Below are 23,930 nucleotides of genomic sequence, written 5' to 3'. Positions count from 1 at the left end.
GCATTTCAACTGCCATTGGAAACTACAGGGTCAAAATTTTATTTTAAATCTATCTTTCCTTCAAGTTAGGTGCCAGAGGTCCCAACCTTTTTCAGGTATCCAGTGTTATTATGCAGGGTTTCAACTTAACTAGGAACAGTTGTCACAACCCTGGTGGATTCTGATTTATTAGCCTATGATGTAAAAGGGAAGGAAAAATTTGTGCTGGCAGGTTGCTGTTTAAAACTAACCAGTAAAGATTTTACTCTTCCTCAAAACGGCAGTTAGAAAGGATAATTTAAGCCACTAGCAATAAATACAAAATTCTAAAATTTTGTTTCTAAAAGAACATTAGTTTCTAAGTTTTTATGTCACATAGGTATTTTTACCAACCAAGCTACCACACAGGGCAGAAACATTTGCCTTTTCATATGTGATATAGTTTTAGTTTTTCCAACAATAATCCACAGAGCAAGGGAAGAACATTTAACATAAGGAGAGATGGCAGGCCAGACACTGAGGTCTGCATGGGCTGCTCGCAAAGCTTTTTTGCAGCATGAAGTAAAACCAGCTTTATAGCATATAAACTGTCTGCATCAAATGTTAGCTCCTATTCTCTCCATCCAAGAATCTAAATACACTATGTACGGTAATTAAATACTAAAAATACAGTTATTTACAGCATAGCTGCTCAGAAAAGCAGAATAATAAGGAGCCATTTTTCCTGTGCTTGATATCCACATTCATCAAGCTTCCCTGATTACATGCAGCTCCATATAAATTTATGAAAGATGGAAACTATGTGTGTATGCTGTCTGGTCTTGTTTTTTTTAATATATTATGTGCAGACCTTAAAATATATAGTACTCTGTCTATAAGGCTAACACGATATAAATCTGTGATAAAACAAAAAAGTGTGAGATTTTCATCTGAAAGAGCACCAGAAATTAATTTTTTTTTTCACAACTGCAGTCATCTGAAAGACATTAGTTTTGTCTAAACTGATCTGAGTTCCTTCAGTAATTAGTGTAAAAATAAAGGCACCCTGGGTTGGCTGGTTATTCATCTCCCCTAAGTCTAAAGCACTCCTTCTAGCATTTGTGCAGTCACTAACTACTTTTCTCCCCACTGCCTCTATAGCAAACCTAGATGACTAAACTAGTTTATTTAGGTGAACTGAGTCACTGGAAGTCAACTACTTTCATTTAAACTAATCTTCAGTGCAGCCTAACACTGCAGGTGCTCTGTTCATCATTACACTATATAAATCTAATTTATCCCCAAACTGCTGAGAGTTAAGTGTAAATATCCCCAAGGAATATTATTATTAGAAAATGAATGTATACATTACATTTATAAACAATATACTGTCAATTCCTTGAAAAAAGTCCTAAAGAAGTTAGGAGAATAAACAAAGCCACTAGATTTATTGAAAGCTTGCCCTGAAGCACAATTCTCTTTGTCATTACATTTTCAAATGTTATTTGGCAAACCAGCTTGCAGGTTTAAAAGCTGAGTGGACTAAGTGAACGGACTATGAATGACAGCATAATAAAACCAAACATGAAGACAGGATTAAATTCCAGAAACTTACTCAGGAGAGTTGAGATTCAGACCTAGTGTTGTTAAATCACTTCCTAATGCAAGATGTACCATTCCTGGATCTGTCTCTGCTGCCCTGATGAATGTTAACAAGCCAATCATTCCAAACTGGTCCGTCACCATCCCTTGAGGAATGTTGGTAACCCGACCTGCGAAAGAACAACAAATTAATTTTCTCTTTTTAAGAAGCAGAGGAATCAACAAGGTAATCTAAATGACTGTCAAAACTTTTAAAGCAGAAAAACTGGAATGACACATACCATCAGGTAACACCTGGATCCCTTTTTTCTGCTGGTTGTTGTTTTGCGTAGTTGAACTTTTATCTCCAGGAAACTTGGGCCCATCTGTGCTGGATGATGTTTTGCCTGATGTACTCAAATTCTATTAAAGATAATTTGCAGAGTTGGTATGATGAAAAAAAACCAAAATGGAAATACTTATTCCCCATATCTTTTCAGTCAAGCACTCCAAGCCAGTACATCAAGTCACTTCAATAAATGGCATCAAGCTGAAGCCCCTGAGTTCTGCTGACAAACTTTACGTTGTATTGAATAATTTTCCAAAGTATACCTGTCATACATAACTACTATTAATAGGCTAAAAGTTTGCAGTCTACAAGAATAAATTATTTTACACTCGAGTTGGAATGCACAGTGGATATACCAAGTGCCTGTGACCACAGGTTCCTTGGCTCACCACATCAGTCCTGCTCCTGCATAACACTCCATGACGCAGTAACAGATAATACTCAAGCCAATTTCAGGTGCAAGTAACATACAACTGGCACATTTGCAGCTATGAGGAAAGACATATAAACATTATATCTGATATAAACACTATGCCAGACACACTGTGTCTGGCAAGAAAACAGACTATGCTCCAGGAATCTATCTACTGACAAAATATATTTGCCATATGTGTAATTTCTAACTCCTTCATAGTCTTTATAACAAGTCTACAGTTATAGAATTAATCACATTTACTCTCCCTCTCCTTACTGTACACAGTACTAATCCTATCAGAACATTTTCCTCATGATAAAACCGCCCACAACACTTGGGGCGGGGCCAGACTTCCTCAGGTCTCTCTTTTTGAGCAGTTCATTTTTCAGTTCTTACATGAGTTTGCAGTCATGTCTACTACTTATTCAGTATTTATGGCACTGTCATTAACATATTTTTTGCAATTAGAAGTAATAAACCAATCAGTAAGTAGAAACTAGTTCACTGTTTGCATATAGTAACATTTTGTAACATTTTACAAAGTTTTCAGAGTAAACAATGAAGAACAGCCCCATAATCTTATGCTCTCAGTTATATATCTAATGGACAGCAATTATGCCAATACTTAAGATATAATGTACCTCACTAGTCTACAATATAGTCATCAATGCTCTCTATTAAGAGAGTTTGTTCCCTCTGATTCCACATCTCCATTAAGCATTTCACCTTAAAGAGATATTGTACCACCTAACCTTTAAAGGACTGGACAACTTTGAAGAAAAATCTTAAAATGTGTAGATAACTGATGAGAGGCATCAGTAGCAAAAAGATGATCTACAATTGATAGAAAAAAATTACAAATTATAAACTTAAAAAATATTACCAATTCTCAAAAATAAGTTTTGACGTGTCCAAGCAGGGCGACTGTTTGGACCAAAAACCTTACTGAGAAATTCCATTTACATAATTACATTTTAAATGCTGCTTATACAAAATCTCTCATTAATTTAGAAGGGAAAAACTGAAAATCTCTTATTGCAAATATTATCACTGACCATTTTAAAATATAATCACCAAAAGAAGTATGAACACTGAAAATAAGAGAAGATTTACGGTTTGCTTACAGATTTGTTGTCATCATTACTCGATGTTGGATCTTTGTAGCTGGAGCCTGGTAATGCTGGAAAATCTTCATTGTGTATTGAAAAGTCCTGGGACTGCTCACTTGCTGGTTTTGTTACCATCCCAACTATCATCAAAATGAAAGCAAGAATAATATTAAATGACTGCTAAGTAAAAACGCTTTCTTCTGCTGATCTTGCTTACTGTCCATTTTCATTACGCGCAAGCTGTACAGCGATGACTTAAAGAACAGGTAAAGCAAAACAAAGCATATTCATTCAAAACATCCACACATATTAGACTAAAGCCTCTTATTTAAGTGTGAGCTGAGACACACTCCGGGTTAAGTTCATAGGCACATCCACTGCACCTGTTTCGCACATCTAAATAATCAAATCATCTTTACAGGCATTGTTAAAGCTGTGTTTGGGTAAATCCACTGATAAGGATGTACTGCTTTTAGAAGTATAATACATTTTTTCTCCATCCCCAAAGTGCATGAAGAATTTTTTTGCATAATCTCTTCAGAAGCATGTATTCTCAAAGGACAACCAGCTAACTTGCAGCAGAATATGTTAACAATTAAATACTTGCCTGTGACATGAAGGTGACTCCTACTTTCAGTATAAAAACTGAAAACATTTAGCCTGTAACTCTCAGTGCTCTGATCCTAACTTTAAAAAGCAGCCCAGTCACATAGGAACATGGATTCTGACAACTGAACAGGAACTTGTTTTTAATGCCAGTTCAAACTAAACCAAACAAGCCACCACATCACACATCCAAGGGTGACTAGACTTTGCTGAGACATAATTCAGTGATTTGGTTGCAAAGGACACTGCACTAGAAGAACAGAAGACAGAAGGAAGTCTAGGTCCTGGTTTTTGAAGATTCTTAGTAGATGGAAAGGACTAAAATGGTTCCATAGATGACAACACATGACTTTCTTCAGTGTTCTGGAATTAGAGATCAATGTTTCTTTATTTAAGGAAATAAACCAACATTGAGTTTATCTTGTTTCTGCTGTTCAGCCTTTTCATCCAGAGTTATTACAATTTCTTCCACTGGATGAATAAAATTGATAATGAATTAACTTTAATGGATATTCTTATTCCATCTAAAAGCTATTTGAAGTACAATTTTCCTGAATAATTAAGCATGAGGAAAGTAGGTCTCTGCTCTGTTTTGAGCTTGCTCTTTCTTGTCCGCAACCAGAAGTGCTCTCCATATTTTGTGCTGGAAGACAACATCCAAAGTATTTCACATTTTCATTTTTTGACTGTTTCTACCTCCATACTCAACTGCTGCACTAAGCAGATGCTCAGGGTAGCTCTTTGGAGAACTTTATTTCGTGGTTTATCATGCAGTCATGCAAATAGCTATGCTAGCACCAAAATGGGGAAATGGTGTAAGCAAAAGAACAATTACAGACATTTTTATGCTGCAGTGCTGTTTAATACTGAATTCAAGCTCCCTGCTGAAAGTGCATCTGTGTGGATCTCCCTCCTATCTTCTATCAGTTTTTCACATATTGTCTTCTTTTTCCAGAGCTGGAACTGTCCTTAGGGTTCCTTCCCATCCAAGCCATTTTATGTTGGACAAAATCATACATAAGCCTCAAGCTGTACTAAGTCTCCATTCATGCTTGGTTTTGAGTGTAATTATGTGGGGAAGTCACTTTTTCCCCATGTTTAACAATTCAGTTTAACTTGTTTAACTCTTTCTCACAGCTATCTTATGCAGAGGGCCCTGGTTATGCCAAATCCATGCAGCTACTTTCTCTTGATAATGTGGTATCTCTCTTGTCCAATTCAAGTTGCCGCTATCTCTGAAGAACACTAATGTTTTATAGCTGAAAACACTAAGTTATTTTTGGTTCAAAATTTGACAAGTGTCACAAAAATAACTTATGGTTATAAAAGCAACTTTTCACAAGAGCTGATGCAACATGCGTAACAAAATCTACTAAAGCAGTAACAAAAAGAAGGTTGTGTACCTCACACTAAGCTTACCTGAGTTTTTTCAAGACCCAAATAGTAAGATTTGTATCCACCTAAAGGTTTTTCCTTTTATTATTTTTTTAACCTGTACAGCAAGAATTATATGACACATACTTGGAATCTGAGTGATAATAATTGATGCTTACAGGTTATTTTTTGAAATTTGATACTCATCATAAGGGTGACACTGAACAGTACAGCAGCAAATACTATCAAATAAACAGTGAAAGTTTACAGTACGTTTACAGCTTATGACTTTTTACACAGTAACACCTCTACTAATAAAACACTATTCCTGCAATTTGCTACTCAGACATCAACAGCTTTTGTCTATATGTAATTTGAATAAAACCTATTGCCTAAGAAATTTCTAGAGTGAGCAGCCTCAGAGCAATCATACTAGACAAACCAAAAACCCCAACAATCCCTACTGACAGTAAAACTAGAACACACGTGTTCTAGTACTTATGAAAGGGAGTCTCCAATCACAGGTATCAATTATTCATTTTTAAAAATGAGTCTTAGCAGCTCACATGTCTGGCATTTTTGAAAAGACTGTCTATAATCTTATGAACAGCAACAGGTGAATAAAGCAAATTTCATTTCATTCAGAGAGCTTTCAAAAGTTTGGTCTTACCATAGGGTGCCCTTCCAGCTAAAGGGTTTATTAATGGAGTTGGATTGCCACTTCCTTCCCTTCTGTTTCTGTCTGCTAGTGCTGGAAAATCTGAGAGGTCCAGTCCTGTCACATTTTCACTTCCATCTACAATAAAAACAGGTATTCTTAACTCCCTTATGTATTTTTGTCAGAGACTTCATTATGAGCAAGATAAATGTAGAACATATTTTCTTTCGAGTTGATCTTTTTTCTCATTCAGTAATTATTACATATAACTACAGCCTTTGTGTTACAAGATGACCCTAAAGAGCATCAGTATGTTTGAAGTTTGCTTTCAAACGACAGATAAGTAGCATTTAGTAAAGCCTACTCTACTTGAATTAAAGTCTGTACACGCAGAATACAGGCAAACTACCAAAATTCCAGTTCTAGAATAGGTATTGAAATTTGTTTTAAATCTGTTTAAAGTTTGAAGAGTTATCAAGAAGAAATTTGAGAGAATAACCCATATTAGCAGCAGCATCAAAGAGCTCTATTGTCCTTAGATAAGGTAAGATAAAGCTGAAGCAGCTGAAAAGCCAATGCAGTGCAAGTTACATGGGAACTCTTTTTCATTTGCAGCAGGAAATGCTACAGAGGTGAGGCCAAATCTGCAGCTCTATAAAAATGTCACAATGTCCTACGGAATGCCCAAACCATTCCATTCCTGTGACATCACCAGCACCTCAGGTTGCTTCATATATGCAGCCACATACAGAAACAACAGCACACATGAACCTAAATCATTTACGGACAAAGATATTTTCCTCTCTCTAGTTCATTAAATTCAGATGAAGAAGTAATTCCCAGAGAGAAATCACAACTTAAACAACTAACTGAAAGGATTACATGACAATTCAGCTGCTCAAAAGGAGTTTGAGATTAAAAAAAAAAAATGCTTTCACACTGCTTTTACATGCCTAATGTTTTCACAGAATATAGATAAATCTTCTCCAATACCCTTTTCAAGTTCAAGAGCTGTTTTGTATTTCTAACTGAATAAGTATAATCTATAGGGAGGTGACATACAGCAAATATACTACAGAACTACTTTCACTTTGTCTTCAAAAGTTTTAAAATCCACTGCTATAAAGCAGTACCAGTTACCTAGCACTGCTTATGGAGCAGGGTTTCTATGGAACATCTGAAAATTGTTAGAAAGTTGCACTGCAACAGAACAAAATATTATTAATTAGACTTATTTTTAAAAAAACTCTGCCGTAGTTTAAGGTCAACATTAAAGAGAGTAAACTCACCCGTTCCATTAAAAATGTTACTTGATAAGGAGTTATTCATTCCAAATGCCTGATTTCTGTTCATCCCAAATCCAGACATACTGTGAAAAAAATCCAGAAAGTCAGACAAAAGGATATATATACTTTGTATTTCTAGTGGAAGATATTAAGGGGAGAAAAAAAATTGAAATTATTCAAGCCTAAGCAACCCATATTAGCCTAAACTTGGTTTTTAATTATTTTCTGAAAACAATGAGCAGCAGCATCAGGCACTGCTCAATCAGGTCAACTGGAATGACTTCAAAATAGCTTAGTGTTTTAGTAGCCATTGTGTACTAAGACATCTCTCAACAAACAAGTTATGACTAACATGATCATTACTCAATAATTTCATACACAAAAATGAAGCCGCATTAAATGCAGTAGTTAAAAGTCAGGCTGCAATCCATACTCGGGCAGGTGGGAAGCTGGGTCATGAAAAGGACCAAGTTTGTCACAACTCATTTATAAGCTGAACAGTTATGGTGTGCAATCATGACCATGTACACATGGCATTACTGTGAACAGAGGGATGGTCTCTGTCATACAAGGACATGAGCTAAAGGTTCATAAGGTCAAGCAAAAATGTTTGAAAAAATCTAAGTATCATGTAGGATTACTGTGGTTGTGCAGACAGCTCCACAAATAATGTGTTTCATCCTGTTAAGAAGCCCAAAGGTAGGCCCCCAGATGAGTGAAATTCTGAATGTCTGCCCTGTGGAAAATCACAACATCTACTTCTCCCTGAAACAGGATAGAAGGTGATAATTTGGAAGTTTCCATAAATAAAAATATGAAAAGGTTCCCTAGTGGAAATTTTACCTATGCAAACTTTTTACAGTTACAAATCTGAAGCATTTAACTCTAATTTGAAACACCTTCAAAAGCTTCAAAAATCTAGCCTAAAAACTTTCATTGCTCCAACTAAACAACTATTTAGAAAATGCTTCTTTGAAAGTCACATAATTCATGCACCTGACAAGCAAATGCCATAAATTCTTTTCCCCAAGAGTAATTTCGAAATTTTGTTAAACACCTTAATTAGCCATTGGACATGTATACTACTATACTTCCACATGTTAATAAAGTGTGGAGTAAGAGCCAGTCATTGTTTCAGAGATATTTCCTTCTCAATTTGTAAAACTTGTAGTTTACTGAAAGTGAGCAATGCAAAGAGTAAAAGATGAGCATTTTCATTCAAAAGTTCCTACACATAGGGATTTCATTATCTACCCTACAGCTGAATACTATTTGAACAGTACTTTGTATACATGTATCAATATCCAACATCATTGTCCTCTGCACACAGAGTTTTTAAGTATTTTTTAAGTTTTTAAGAGAACTTAGCTTAAAGGCCTCAAACACCTTACAAGAATACTACAAGGAGCTTCAAAGTTTATTGCCCAGACATGAGTACATGACACAGGTTTCAAGATTTATTCTAATGGATAAAAATTACATTTCCAGAGCAGTATGTCTCTGGCTGTACAGGGATGGTCCAATTAAAGAGCCTTACCTGTTCACAGTAAAAGGCTGTCGAGAGGGTTGCTGCTTTGGCATACATATTATGCTTGGAGAGCTTCTGTTAGGGCTGCCTAACCCTGAACTGCTCATGCTGTTTGTCCTGCTGGGAATTCCAATGCCCTGACCAACCTGGGAGTGGTTCATCATATTCCTAGGATTCATAGGCAATATCCCCCTGAAAAAGAAAAACCATCCACAGAGATGAATCTGTACAACAGTATTTGGCTACTCATTTACATTACTAATGCAGGATGGACTCCAAGCTGCTGCAATTTAATTTGTGCTTAGCGACCAAACACTGTGTTTGGATTACTCTCTATAATTAATGCAGTTCTGAATTTCTTCAGAAATACCAAATGACCTATTACATGCTAATCAAGTCCTTCATCAGGTTTAGATAAATACTTAAGTATTATACATATGAAAAGGTGTTACAGCTCTTTTCTAATGAGCACTTCACGCCTACTATCTTTATATTCTCATGCAGTGTATGACACCATAGCAAAGTTTTAACTGCACAATCAAATAACTACCTCTTACATTCTGAAGCAGAATTTGCCAGCAATTTGTCCTTTATGTACAAAAATAAAATACTGTCTTACAGTAAACCCTTACTTTTTTTATGGTATTATTTCCCTAACAAAGTAAGTGGTCCATAAACACTACTTTTCTTCTTTTTTAATTTATCAGACTGTAAAGTATGAGGCAAAATATGCAGAACATTTAACAAGAGCTCTGCAGAAAGACACAATGGCAGAAATATCAGCTATTGATAAATACCTGCTCGGAGATGGAGGCGTGTGAAGTGACATTGTTGGTACCCCTGTTGTTGGCGTTACGTGGCTCGGTAACTGAGTGCCTTGTGATAAGCTGCGATTTAACTGAGGGGTATTGTTGCTCATTCCCCTCATTGGAAGGCCTAGTGCACCTATTGAAAAAAAATTCAGAGGGGTGGAGATACAGAGCAATCAGGAACAAGGTCTTCTCCATCAGGTATAGATGGAAACAATTTATGCCGACAACGTACAAAAAGAGTGTAAAGACTGAAGGAAAGTGCAGTGTCAAAACTAAGTCCTTGTTTGGATAGAAGAAACTCAACTATCAAATTTAGGCCTATATCTGTTTAACTTTGGAATGGCTCTTTGAGGAATTTCTCTGAAGTCACTTCCAAAACTTTGTTTCCTTTGAGACATATACTGTAGATGAAGGATTGAATTTTGAGTTTTTCAATAAGGACATGAAATTCTACAATTTATCTCAGAAAGCGGCAGAATTTTAGGAAAATCAGTAACTGCACTCAAATATGCTAATTACTCTTGAATAAATATTTGAACAGTATTTAGAACACTGATTTGTCTTGCTAAAAATTAAGCAAATCTCTGATAAAAAAATGAAAGTGATGGATCTTTAACTAACAATAACACTGTTTTTAGGACAACAAAAGCAACATTTGAGGCCAATTCTCTCTTTACATAAAGTTGCTTCTTTATGGCAACAGTACTTCAGTGTCTGTGATCAAGTTTGACCTTATCAGAAAAGAAAGCAAGCAGAATTTTAACAGCCCTCTTTCAGCATTTAAAAACATACAGAATGTATAGAAAATACTATTGATCCCATTGTTAAAACCAAACAATCGTGTGTGACCGAATAAAGCAAGCACTTCAGTGAGGTACAACTGAGAACAGCAGAAAATAACCAATTACTGCCCTGTTTCAAAATGTCCAAACGTTTTTCATCATTCTCATGTCACTTTTCTGTATTAAGTAGTTTAAGAATCATGTTCAAAGACAAGAAAAGTCATTTAGTGCAAGATTACAATAATAACAAAGCATATAAAAAACGATGGCTGTGACAGTTCCTACTGCTTTGGCATAAGGCTGCTGAGGCAGACTGACAGAACTTAAAATCTTATCTTGCAGACCAAACAAAAGAAAATTCTGATGGATCAGCACTCTCCCATGGTAGAACACCCCAGCAGAAGAGCTGAATATGACAATGCATAATGTGGTTAAATACTAAGAATGCAAAGAACAGACACAGCATATGCTCAAAATATTATTGTTGACAAAGTCGGAAGAAATGTCCCAGTCATTCAGCTTTTACACTATAAGAACTGCAGTCTGTGTCCTACCCTACAATTTGCAAATCCAGGGAGTTTGCAATAAAACTCAAGTGTATAACACTCAGATTTATCTCTATACATTCAGATTAAGAGGTGGTGTGACTTGCTATAAGAAGCATCCTAACATTTCATTAAATGTTGATTGCATCAGTGTTCACTGTAAATATTATGGCAATTTCCTGCATCAGAATAATTTCAATGAGCATAAATATGTATTATAAATAATATTTCATGTTGATTAAAAATTACATGGGATTTTAAAAATAAAATGGTAAAGAAAAAATACATACACTTCCAAACTAGATACAGCACACCAAAAAAACCACAATAAGGATATTCAACCTAATTTTGTGCAAGCATTTGTTTTAGCAATGCCACTTTTAGACTGATGGTTATTTCTTCTTATTGGCTTTCTTTAAACTAGATTTTTTTTACTGATGAGGGTTGTTACAGTGAAGTAGAACCATATGGCCAGCAAGGAGAGGCAGTTGAAATACTCACTGTAAGAAGAAAAAAAACCCCAAACCCTCTTTTCTTACACTTTCTTTTTCCAGTTTTCTAACTGAGACAAGATCTATATGGGTTATGTTGAAGGCAGACCAATGAAATGGCAGATTTCCTTCCTACTGATCAAGTTTACTGGTCAAGGTTACATTGATGCTGTAATATGACATCTTGCTTAATGACTGACAGCTACCAATCCTTAAAAGTGCATAGGAACTATCAGCTTTGTTTTTCCTAAAGAGTATTTAATTGTTAACTATGACTTCAACAAAAAAGTTTCTTGCCCCTTTTTCTCAAGATCTGGTAGAAACTGACACCTGATAATATTTACTTTCAAGGTTGTAGGCACATATGTCTCCATGTTACAGAGATTACATCCTAGGGACAGCAACCAACTGAATGAAAAGCCAAGCTGATTAAAAAGATTACCTTAAAAAATAAACAACAAATGACTGTGACAAGCTGAATGAATATACTTTTTTAGTATCTGTATACAGTAAAGTCTGAAAGGTTCAACAGTGCCAAAATCAGCACCTATAATATAAGACAAGAGCCAAACATGACTCTAAGAAATGCTAGAAGCTGCTCATATAAATCTCAGTAGCATAATAAAATGGCAGTTTATATTACAGGGTCACTCTTCAACAACCACTGAGACAGGGAAAAAAACCTTCCAAAAAACCAATGCTACCAAAAACAAACAAAAAAGCACCCCAAAACGCCACTGTATTTTTTAAACCATTTGAAGAAAGCCAAAAGAAGTTGGAAGGCCATGCATCTAGCAAACAAAGCTTTTAGTTTGACTAGATAAAGTTCAGACTCTCTAAAGTACTCTGAAGGCACTTTTTCTTGGAATCTGAGTCAGATGCACTTAGCAAGACAGCAGAAAACACTTAAAAGCACTGTAGTGACACAGGAGAGGTGACATTCACAACCAGTTTTACTTGTGGAACAGTATCTAACTCAGGTATTCTGAGACACTGCCTGAGTGCACCTCTCAGTTACCAAGAGGTTCAGTTCTCAATGCTGGCCCTAAGTTAGGTGGTCCTTGAGGGAGCATTACACTGTGACTGTCACTCTATAGCTCTTCTATTACAACAGTGTCCATAGGAGTGGCAGACACATGACATTGTCAAGGAAAGAAAAAAACAGTGATGCAGAAAGCAATAATCTTAATGGCATAGCTCTTTGCCAAATGCAAGTTGCCAAACATGTACACAAGATTTACTGTGCTCCTGTAGAGCATGAAATATCAGTTATATTTAAGGTATAATTTCCTTCTGTTCCTTACATAGTTTTCTGAACTAGGCTCATTTTAGCTCAGCTTTCTTTATGTTTTCCTTCAGAGAGTCTGTTAAGTCACAGAATTTTTTTATAGTATGATTGTATTTGGATATTTAGCAGTTATAAAGTGACAATATAATATTTTGCACACTAAACACTGCAAAATTGCATATGAAGCAAAGCAAAAATGTATCTTAAAATAATTGTATGTAAGGATGTATGTATACTGTCATTTTTACACAATCACCAAAAAACAAAGCCATCTGCATGTTCCAGAGTGTCAAACTGTAATATATTTAGCATAAAATAAACATATTATTAATAAAAAGAATTCTTACTTTGTTGCCCGTATAAACTTGCCCCAAACTGAGACAGCTGACCTGATGTTGATGGTGATGCCAGCATCTAAAATGTAAGAAGAATAAGAGGTTATTGAAGACATAAAGATATTGTGCTATCTTGCTCTGGAAGTTGACAACACCACATTACACCAAGAAAACCAAAACAACTGAAAACTTGTTCAGAGTAATGAAAAATTTTAGGAACTCCCCAAAATATCTGCACAGTAACACCTGTAGCAGTATATTACACATCAATAAACATGATGAGTAATAAACACAGATTTTACTTGCAACAAAGACCACAGAAGATCTAAAAGCTTTCAGGTTTTCTACCCATGCATCCAGAAGACCCATCGTTACAGAAAAAAGAAATACTCATTTACTTAAATCAGAGATCTTTTTCCACTGCAAAACACACCTCATACAACCATATCCTTTCCTGTTCAACAAAGGGGTGCTTCATATTGTCATTCACAGTATGATTGGCTAGGTAGCAGCAGGTATATACGAACAGATATGAACTTCAGGTAAGACTCTAATGTTAAAATTTATTGCCCTAAGAGCTGGCTTCATGCTTGTACATAGATATGAACAGGACCTACAAATGTCAGAAGCAATATTTCCTGCTCTACCATGCCCACTTTAGAGAAATCACATATTACCAAAAAAGAAGGCAACTAATGTAGGCACTTGACACTACATTTCCAGCCATTGTTCTGAGAGGAAAAGAATAAACTGTTCTCCATGCTTCCAAAGAAATGTAAAGTTTTCATAACTTTGAGAAACAGGACATATACTTAAACACTTGGGAAAACACCCCTTTGTAATCTTAAGGGAAGTTAAATATTGGAACATCCATCCCTGCTTTTGCTGATCAGCTGTTCACCAACACTAGGTACAGCTGACTGTCCCCCTGCAGCAAGAAGTTATTAGCTGACCTAATCTCTCCATCCACAACAGAACATGCTATTTCTACTTAGTAACACAAGGGCAAATAGCTGCTTGTTTAGTGAATTAGTCTGGACTTGGGCTAAATTTCAGGATGGTTTCAAGGAAAAAAATGTCTGGATTCTTAGACATAAGGCAACTTCAAGGGTTTTCAGCTTAAGAGTAAAGAATTCAAATCAAAATAACTTTACTGTGATAGCTGCAAACTGCTTTGTTGATATCATCTAGGCAGATGTAAAATTCAAACAAATAAACTCATAAACCAAATCTGCTAGTTGTCTATACCGGGGCCAAATCCAGATGGTAGAAATGAGAAAGAAGACAGGCAGGGTAAGTCACTAAGTATCAAAAGTAGCATTCATCTCTGTAAGTCACACAGTATTTATGGGGGTTTTTGTATATATACAGAAGACATGATAAAAGAAATTACAGCAGACAATTACCACAGACCATCAGAAAATATATCAGAACCTAACTCAGCATACATTTTACACATATTGAGAACAAAATGCAGGTATTTGACAGTAAGGAACTACAGGAACAACCATCCACACATACAAAGAAGTTTGAAATAGCAGGACAAGCAAGATCTTTCTCAGTGAAGAACTCACTGTGAACAAAAACCCACTTTGAGTAACAGCCAGTGGCATCAGCTCAGCATTCACATAACCAGGTTCACAGGCCATATCTACATCAGCAAGTGATGCAGACGGAGGGAAATAAATTTGAAAAAAAAAAAAAAAAGTTGGTTCTGGGGGCCTACCAGCCTGCTGTATGCTTTCCTAAACTAAACCACTTGATGCCATGGACTAGATGTCCATTAGTGAGTGGCACATGTCCAGTGCAGTGCTGCAGCATCTCTTCCAACCCATTTTCATTCAGAAGGAATAAAATTCACTGACACTTAATAATGCTTTACAACACGAACCAGAGCATGCTGAAGTAGGGACACTTGGGAGACAAGATTTCAAAAGCACTCTTTCCCCACCATCCCAAGATAACAAATGTTAGCTTGATGTTCATTAAACACTGATAAAACAAGCTGACACAGTAGTTTTTAAGAAAGACAAAGTGAAATGGGGAGGTTCAAAAAACAACATTCAAGTCTGACAAGTTGGAAAATCCTAGCAACATGTTGCAAGGTGTGAAAAATTGTTATTCTATGGGAAAATTGAGAGGCAGAAAGTCAAAAGACACCTTCTGAGACAATGATAAAGGCACACAAGTTCAAAAATAAAAGTCAACACACCAGACACTGAGCTAGAAACATCAATCAAAAAGTACTACCAGCTTTGGGACACATAAGCAAAACAGCTAAGCCAAAAAGGAATATCCCATAAGCATAGCTGCTCAGGGAAATAAAAAAATTGCTGTGGTGGCATATGATGTAATAAGCAGAACACGCTACAGACCTCAGCATAAAGTCTTTTATTTTTAATGTTAACTTGGGGTAAAAACCCCAATAATTAGAAAACCCCTAAGAGGCAATAGATTACTTTAAAGAGAGAAAAAAGAATCCCACCTCTTTCACAATGAGTACTACCTGATTTTTAAAATTCAATTAAAAGCAGTAGTAAATAATATTTATATTGAACACTGCTTATTAGAAAGAGGATTTTCTTTTGAAACATTGCAAAGTAGGTCACATATATTGTGCCACTTACTTTTACATAAAAAGCTAATTGCAAAATGACTTGTAGAGAAACCTTTATAGAAAATCATAATAAAGGCCAAGTGTTGAATTCAGTAAGTCTGATAATTTAATGTCATAACATACTCAGAACATCAAAGATAAAAAGCCTCAAGAAATAAATCAATTAAAAATCCTGTGGATCTGTTCCAGGCAGATTAAATGCAGCATTTCTCAAATCTTATGGACCAGGAATATGCTGCATGGATATCTTATTTCATCTCTACTTTATTAAACATCTTTTTCTGTCATATCTAAGTAAGGATCAGTTTAAAATTGTCTTGGTTTTTCATTATTTCCATACAATTTAGATCAGCAACAAAAATGAAATTCAGCAAAACCTTAACCTCTATTACCAGAACCTTGACTTGCATTCAAAGTCTCTGAGTCACTATTATAGTCTACTCAAGCTTGGTCCAGCAAAGATAATGAAGATTCAAGATGAATGGTATTAGTAGTACTAAAAACATTTCTTCTGGCACTTTGCAATCATTATTTCATCTCACTGGGCTACTTGCCACACATAATATATATATTATTATTATGCCACACAGAATATATAACAACTCTCCAAGAGCATACTGGCAACTGTGACTGGTAGTCACTTGAATTTCTTTTTGTCTACAATGGCCAAAAGTCATAACCTTAATAAAAACCAAAGCAGACTAAGCCTCAAGGTGACTAAAGCCTCTTCCAGTTGCTAAGACCTATTAAGCTTTACCCAATTATGTTACAATCTTAGGGAAAAACCACTCAGAATTACATTTGCAACAACCTAGATAAATTTGTAAGTGGTTAACAGCCACAAAACCCAGCATGGGATTTCTGCTTCTATTCCAAAGTTGTGTCACTGAACTAGGCAGATTTTTTTTTCTATTAGCTTTCCCAATGTTGCTATTACAAGACAGAGGAGGCCTATGACTTGCCTCTCCCGTGGGACAGGGGGACTACTGGGCAAAAAAGACCTTGTGTAACATGAAGGCTGCACTTTATTTTGCAGGATACAGGAAAGACCAACACTCAGTACTGGCAGGCTGATGACACTCAAGACACGGACATCATTTTACACACGCGTCTCAAACGGTGACTGCAATTTTGATCGTGGAAGATTATGCATCTAAACTCAACCCAACTGATGATCCAAGTTATCAATTCTGCCCAATTTTGCTCGACTGGTCCACACCAAGAACCAATACGCTGCAAGGGGCTCTCAGACAATTCCCTATCTCTACTGCTGAGAGATTTTTCTGTAACTACTTTCATTACTCTTGATCAGTTTACTGCAGGAAATTCATTTGAGATTGTCAACAAATCTAAAAAAAAAGGCACCAAGAAATGTTCAAATTTGCCAGAAGTGTGAAGAAAACACTGCACTTTACAACCCTCTCGGGAGGGTGCAGAACACAGGAGCAGAGGGCGGTGGGAGGAGGCCCTGCAGCAGCGCTGGCTGAACGGGCTCCAGCTCAGCCTGGGGACAGCTGCCTGGGCCAGCACTGCCACGGCAGCACAAGTCACCAGGGCGGCACCCAGAAAACTCAGAAAACAATTCTGTGAAGGCTGCTACATAACATAGTTATAGCCCAAAGCTACTTTCTTAAACATGAAGCAAGCCTAGCTAAAATATATTGATTAAGCACTACAAAGTCAACTCCTAGAAGCAAAATGTGTTAGAATAAGCAAATTTGTGAGAAGTATCTGGCCTGATAAATGATGGAATTTTCACAGATGCAAACATCAGCATAATTTTGTATTTACAGTACTTTATTTCTGGTATCTGCCATCTGTGCTGCACTATTTATTAACAACTTCTGACCCACAGAGCCTCAAAAGAAGTAAGTGTTATACTGACATAAAACCAGTAGTAAAACAAGTCAAGAAATAACAGATAAAAATACTAGACTCTGGCAGTTTTTTAGTAGTGTTATTAGTCTTCCTTGTTACACCACCTTCTAATATAGCACTCACAAAAGTCCCATATTACAAGAAAGTATTTCCAAATCTCAATATCATAAAACAATGAAAACCTTGTATACATATATAAATACAGGTTATTATCTGACAGTGAAAATTATTACTGATGTAAATAATTTGTGAAATATAAACTCAAATACAATACTGCAAAATAAATGAAATTTTATTCAGTCTTTCATATTTCATAATTTCTGATTGGTTGTGATCTTTTGCCTCCAGCAGCACTTGGAGAGCACAAGGAGGTAGGACCACACTTCTGATGGCAGCAATATCTCAATATCTTAGAGACAAGATGCTAATTTCGAATGACAATGACACTATTACTGTGAGGTTAACATGGCTACCCAAGTAAAAACAAATTCTCACTGTGCAGAGACATTAAATCATCTGATAGATACTACAGTTTATCAGTGAGCCAAATGACTACTGAAAGCTCATTGAAAGATGCTATAAAAAAAGCCAAAGAAACTGAGAACTAGGACAACAAAGCAAATATTTTACACCAATTAAATAACCAGCTGCATACAAAAAAACAAAACCAAAATGCCCACCACTCAGCTCATAAACCATCAATATTACAAAACAGCATGTTCAATGAAATGAGTTATTGGGTAAGAAACCACAACCCTCCCCTTCTAGAAAATGCACATGATTTTACGCATGGAATTAATCTAGTTAAGGGCCTCACTTCAAAAGCTAGAGCTGACATATAAAAATTATTATACATTGTGAAGTGGAGATGCAGTAAAATAAAGCTTCTAGATGAAGCTAAGATGAAAATCAGGAAAGTATAGAACACCTACCACAGTCATTCAATTATTCTATAAAAAGCCTAAATACAAACAGAATCATAATGAAAATTATACTACAGTCATCAACAGTAAAATTAGTTTCCTTGTGACATAATTCCAAATTATAAAGGGATGTAAACTAACTTACATTTGGACATATTTTTCAGACACATATTTGCACACTGTGTGAAATAGTATAAAAACACACTTTTGTCTCTAAGCAAAATTAATTTATGATGTATTGTCTTATTTGATAAATCCGTTCATGTGCAAATTCATAGGTGACACAGTAAAGGGTACATTTTGTATTTGAAACTTTTTGTTCTTTCAGCATACTGTATAACTTTCTTATGAAAATGCACACTCTAGGCAGAATGATGATAGGCTCTGAAAGAGAACTGCATTAAAACACAAAGCTCCTGAAATTGTTACTAATCTCATTCCCTGCCAATCCTTCCAAGTATTTTTCCACTTTTGCCACTATCAATTGCATTGCAATTTCCATACATTTAAAGTTTGTTTGTTTCCAACAGGGTTTTCATTTGTTTGTTCTTGGTTTTTTTCCTTTTGTTGGTTGTTAGGGTGTTTTTTTTTTTTTAAACATTATTGTGTACTCAGTAATACATGCAAGGAATGTTTAATCACTCTTCTGAAAGGTGAAAAGTAACTCTTATTGCTTTGTAGCTCACACTTCAAAGAGTGAAGCCTAAGTCATATGTTTCACAAAGCAAGCAGGGCAAACCAACTCACTATTCAGTCAAATCTACAAGAATGCTTACATGCAAAGTAATGCATGTGAAAATATTCATCTGCCATTTATAATTAAGACATTAATCTATTTATTTCTCAAAATAAACTTTAGGGTTTTTTCTCCCTCCACAAATGGATCATAACTATTCAGACAATTACAAGTTAGGCAAATGTACAGTATCTCTATTCAGCCAAGCAGCATTAGTGTGAATACTACAACTGCTCCTGACACAAGGGGGTTTCATGGGAATTCTTAAATACATACAAGTCCATTCGAAGCATCTGATGTAAAATTATGACTAAGGCAAGAAAGATACCTTGGGAAACATGATACCATAGGTTTCCTCAGAATCCTGAAATAGCAGCATTAAAAAGTCAGCAATTCATCTGGATCAATGAGCTTCAGCAGCCTTAAAGTCAAAGTTGTCTCCAGAAAACTGACTAACTCTTACACACTTAGTTTCCAAAACTTAGCAAGATTCTGGATCTCAATCATAATGGCAAGCTAAACCTTCAGGGTTTTCTCTCTTGTAAAAGTACCACCTCCTTGTAAGGCCAAGTATTTCAAAACACAGTAAAAGTAAAGGTTCTAGGAGTTTAATAGAATCACAGTAAGAGGCCTTTGACCACCCTTTGTTGTATCAGTATCACTGAAATCTGCCTTCGTGCAACTGTCTCATGATGGAGGAACCCCTGAATGTCATCCACCACAGATATGCTTCAGCTCAAGATGGAAGAAACCTTTGGAAAGCAGGCTCCCAGAATCAACAACCCATTTTTCTGTACACAATATCCAAATCTGGGAACTTCCTAGTGCTAGGGAGTTACACAAACAATTGCAATGAGACAAATCTAATCTTCAAGCTAAATCTCACCTGCTACAATTAAAAACACAAATCAGAAGTATTACTACCACCTCACTGCAAGCATTTTATTATCTGTTGAGCAACTGGAAAAGAAAATGAACAGTGAAGGTCTGGGCCAAGATTTGAAAAAAATATTAATTGAAAAAATCTCCTAAGTTTTCCGACTGGGTAGACCTTCATTAAAATACATGTGTGTCTACTGTCAGATTTACGGCTACAAAACAGAAGGTGACCTTATCTCACACTCTCAAGTACACATTTTTAGTAGGTTGGGCTAAATTGGTCAAACCTTGTGAAGCCCTTCTTACATTCTCATACATGAGAAATCAAAGAAGTTCAGATTGTATTGGTCCAATCTTTTCTCAAAGCTCATCTGCATTTTTGTTTTGTTCATTTAACAACTGTAGTTTCAGAAATACATGAGCACCATGAGTTACCAATTTCTACAGTTCTCTATTCAAATAAAAATACATGTATCCATGTCCTGAAAATTATTTTGCTGAGTGCACAGACAGCTCAATTAAGTTTGTGAAATTAGCAACAAGTAAGCTCTGCAATTGTTTTGCAGGTGCCCAGTGCATCATCTTATCAATTTATATTAAAAGGATCCCACTTGTTGCCAGCAAAAAGTTACACTATTTTCTTAACCTGTTCTTTGTTCTGTAAGTACTGTAAAACACCTAATTTATTTCCCAAGGGATTATTAACCTGCTTATAATTCATTCACTGACCAAGTGCAGAAAGAGTCACAGACAGAGCATTCATGCATATACTCTGTTTCTCTCCCCTACCTAGCTCAGCAAGCATGTGATGATTCAAGTCAAAGCAACTTATTCAGTAAAAAAAAAAAAGCCTAAGATGGCTTGAACAAGATGTAATCTCATCTAAGGAACCATAATTGTGGGCCTAAAATAACTTATCCAATCAGTATCTGTATGATCTTGGAAGCACTTGTGTATGTGAGTAACAGGCAACTTTTCCATTTCAACTACCGTATTAGTCCTGTTTATTTACAACTGCTTTCTCTAGTGAAACAATAGGTAAATTAAAAGAAAACTTTTATCTCTTAGCTACACTGAGGCTGAAATAAAAGTAACATGTCCAAAATTATTTGCTGCTAGTTCTTTCCCCATGTCAAAAATATTTCACATTTAGGACAGGATTTAGCTTGACTTTACTGTAAAAATAAAGTGAAAAGTAAGTTTTGAAGTTTATACAAAGGCTTGCAATAATAGCCTTTACTCTAAATTTTAGAAGGATTTCACCATTCCCTAGGTTCCCCCATTCCTATATTCCCCAGCTTTGAGTACACCTACAGACAAGCAGCAACAGTTCCTTGGAAAGCAGCAACTCAAGATCGGAATCACTAAAAGTTCAACAAAATGAAAACGAGAAATACCTAGCTATATCCAGTATAAGGGCAAATATTAAACAAGCTTTAGGCCTTGCTGAAAAACAGAATTTAGTGAGTCCATTCACAGAAGCTTCCACCAAAACCATTCTATTTCAGTTGGAAGAACTCTAGAAAATAAATGAAGCATAAATGAAGGACTCTGCATTCATATCTACATATCATACACTGGAGAGAAAAAGATTACATTTCAGTATTTTTTATAGGTCAGTTGCAAATGCCTACCACATTAATTGTATCTGCTTTCAGTAAAGATATAAATGGAGCTGAAGTTGAAAAAGGAAGAATAACAAACTGCAGTAAAATTGCACCTTGTTTAGATAATATAAGAGTAATTTGCTTCTTTCCCCGATATGTCTTCTGCCTTTATTTTATTACCATAGTAGATGTGAAGACAGAAAGATTCAAAGTGCTTCAAGATCTAGAACACTGGAATTTTCCCCCAGGTGTTCATAAAACTGGATCTAGGTTTTGAACATTAGTCTTTATTAGCTTACTTGGAAAAACTTCTGAGCAATTTTATTTTAGCCTGTCAATACAGAGTCAATATATTTATTTTACTTTCATATACAACATTTTTAGCTGAATTCTAGTTGAAAGACTATTTGAAAACATGGTTATTTTCAAGAGGCAAAGGTTTACAAAGCTGTGCAAGAAGTTGGAAACTTAAGAGAATGTAACAACCTTTCCAACCCTCCTCATCTACTGTGAGCCAAGTGAAAGAGCAAATGGAACATGTAATACACAGTATGCATTTAGCTATACCTGACTGATCAAAGGTGTACAGTCAATATTATTGCCATAAATTTATTTGTATAAACGTATAAAAAAGTCAGAATAGCATATAACAGTTTAAAATTTCATAAGCATAAACTCAGAAAGTTGTAATGGTCAACAGTTAAGCTACAGGACTTGGGGAACCTTAAAATAATTTAGAAATAAAATTTTAAAAAGCTTTTGTAAATCCACTCTTCTATTTCCTGTTGGAATGACATCATTCTTCTGCCAACTACAGGCTTCTATGCCCCATTTTGGCCACTTCTCCCACAGGCCTTCAAGATTTCTCATTTGTTATTCCTGGTGTATGGAACACCCACCTTCTTCCTCTTCAAGTGCCATTCTAAGATCCACTTCTGCAACTCTACCTACAGAAAAAGTAGGCAACTAAAACATTCATTCACTGTGTCAACGATGTGCCAAGCCATCAGCTTTCACTGTGTATGCTGTGCAGCATAGCATTTATCTCACTTTATCTTTCTTACTACACCATAATGATTTCACCCTCAGTGCATCAAGTCTAAAAGAAGGGATTTAATGTACCAAAATAACTTTGGAAAAATTCTCTCTATTGTTTTTGAGTGCTAGCTGCACCTCTTGGTGACCACAGAAAGGATGTAATTCCACATCATAAATATTCCACTGTGCCTATGTGCATCTGTGGTACATGTATATGTGTAATCAACATAAAGAGAAAAAAGCTGCCCATTTAGTTTTGTTTACACTGTACTACATCTTCATCCTTTGCTGGCTCTTATCAATTTATGAAACTGAATTGGAAAGCTGCATTTATGCTTTTTTTTTAATTGCATTTTGTCTAAAAAAGCCTTCTACTCTCTAAACTATTTCCTTCTCTTTGAAAATCTAAATTAAAATTCATCTAAGAGTCTGTAGGAAATGCTTCTCTTGACACAGGCCAAGGTCTATCAAGACTATGTTTACAACTGCTATTAACCGTATTTCTAGACAGTCTTGGAGGCAGACTTGAAGCATTTTCACCTTCTTAAAAATTTGAATGGAATTGGTTTTTTTTTTAGTTAGAAAGGATGTGTTGCCTACACATATAAATTACAAGCCTACCATGAGATTATATTACTGACCTGCAGGTGACATGAACTTCAAGCCACACTTTCAAGTCCTCCATGTATTTCTTCATGCTACTCCATGTAAAAGTGACATACTTTACTGCCTAATATATTTATCTTTGGTAAGAAGCAGCAGAGCTTCACTAATGTCAATGCAGTTTCAACATACAATTTGTCATTAATGAGTGGAAAAAATGTTTAGGAATTGCTAGTTTTGTAACTGTGTGGCATTCCAAATAGGAGAAATACCTAACTTAGATTACTTCAGTAAACAAATTGCACAAAGCATTTTCATCAGAAACTAAAAATGGCTGAAGATGTAAAACACAAAACCACAACAAAAAACCTGAAGACCCTGCACAGAAGCACAAGATGTAATCAATAACTCAATTTAAATTACAAACACAATGCTTCAAGATGAAAAAAAAAAATCCACAAAACAACATTGGCAAGTATATGGCTGAAGTTTACGTGAATAAATTCACTGAAATTAAAGCACTTGCTGCTGG

General features: G+C 35.7%; 1 protein-coding gene across 2 annotated transcripts in view; it reads right to left on the bottom strand.

The window, feature by feature from the left end:
- The window catches only part of CNOT2 (CCR4-NOT transcription complex subunit 2), an 84,044-nt gene that overhangs the window by 9,972 nt on the left and 50,142 nt on the right, over window positions 1-23,930 (bottom strand). For both annotated transcript variants that reach the window (XM_059472768.1, XM_059472769.1), the window contains exons 3-10: window positions 13,130-13,196; window positions 9,662-9,809; window positions 8,874-9,056; window positions 7,340-7,419; window positions 6,063-6,188; window positions 3,428-3,552; window positions 1,842-1,962; window positions 1,574-1,730 (exon numbers count right to left, since the gene is read on the bottom strand). In XM_059472768.1, coding sequence (XP_059328751.1) covers window positions 1,574-1,730; window positions 1,842-1,962; window positions 3,428-3,552; window positions 6,063-6,188; window positions 7,340-7,419; window positions 8,874-9,056; window positions 9,662-9,809; window positions 13,130-13,196 — 1,007 coding nt within the window. The remainder of the gene's footprint in view (window positions 1-1,573; window positions 1,731-1,841; window positions 1,963-3,427; window positions 3,553-6,062; window positions 6,189-7,339; window positions 7,420-8,873; window positions 9,057-9,661; window positions 9,810-13,129; window positions 13,197-23,930) is intronic.

This window comes from Ammospiza nelsoni, chromosome 5, assembly GCF_027579445.1.
Source record: "Ammospiza nelsoni isolate bAmmNel1 chromosome 5, bAmmNel1.pri, whole genome shotgun sequence".
NCBI lineage: Eukaryota > Metazoa > Chordata > Aves > Passeriformes > Passerellidae > Ammospiza > Ammospiza nelsoni.
The sequence above is the reverse complement of the archived record's forward strand: the minus strand, read 5'-3'. Positions and strand labels throughout refer to the sequence as shown.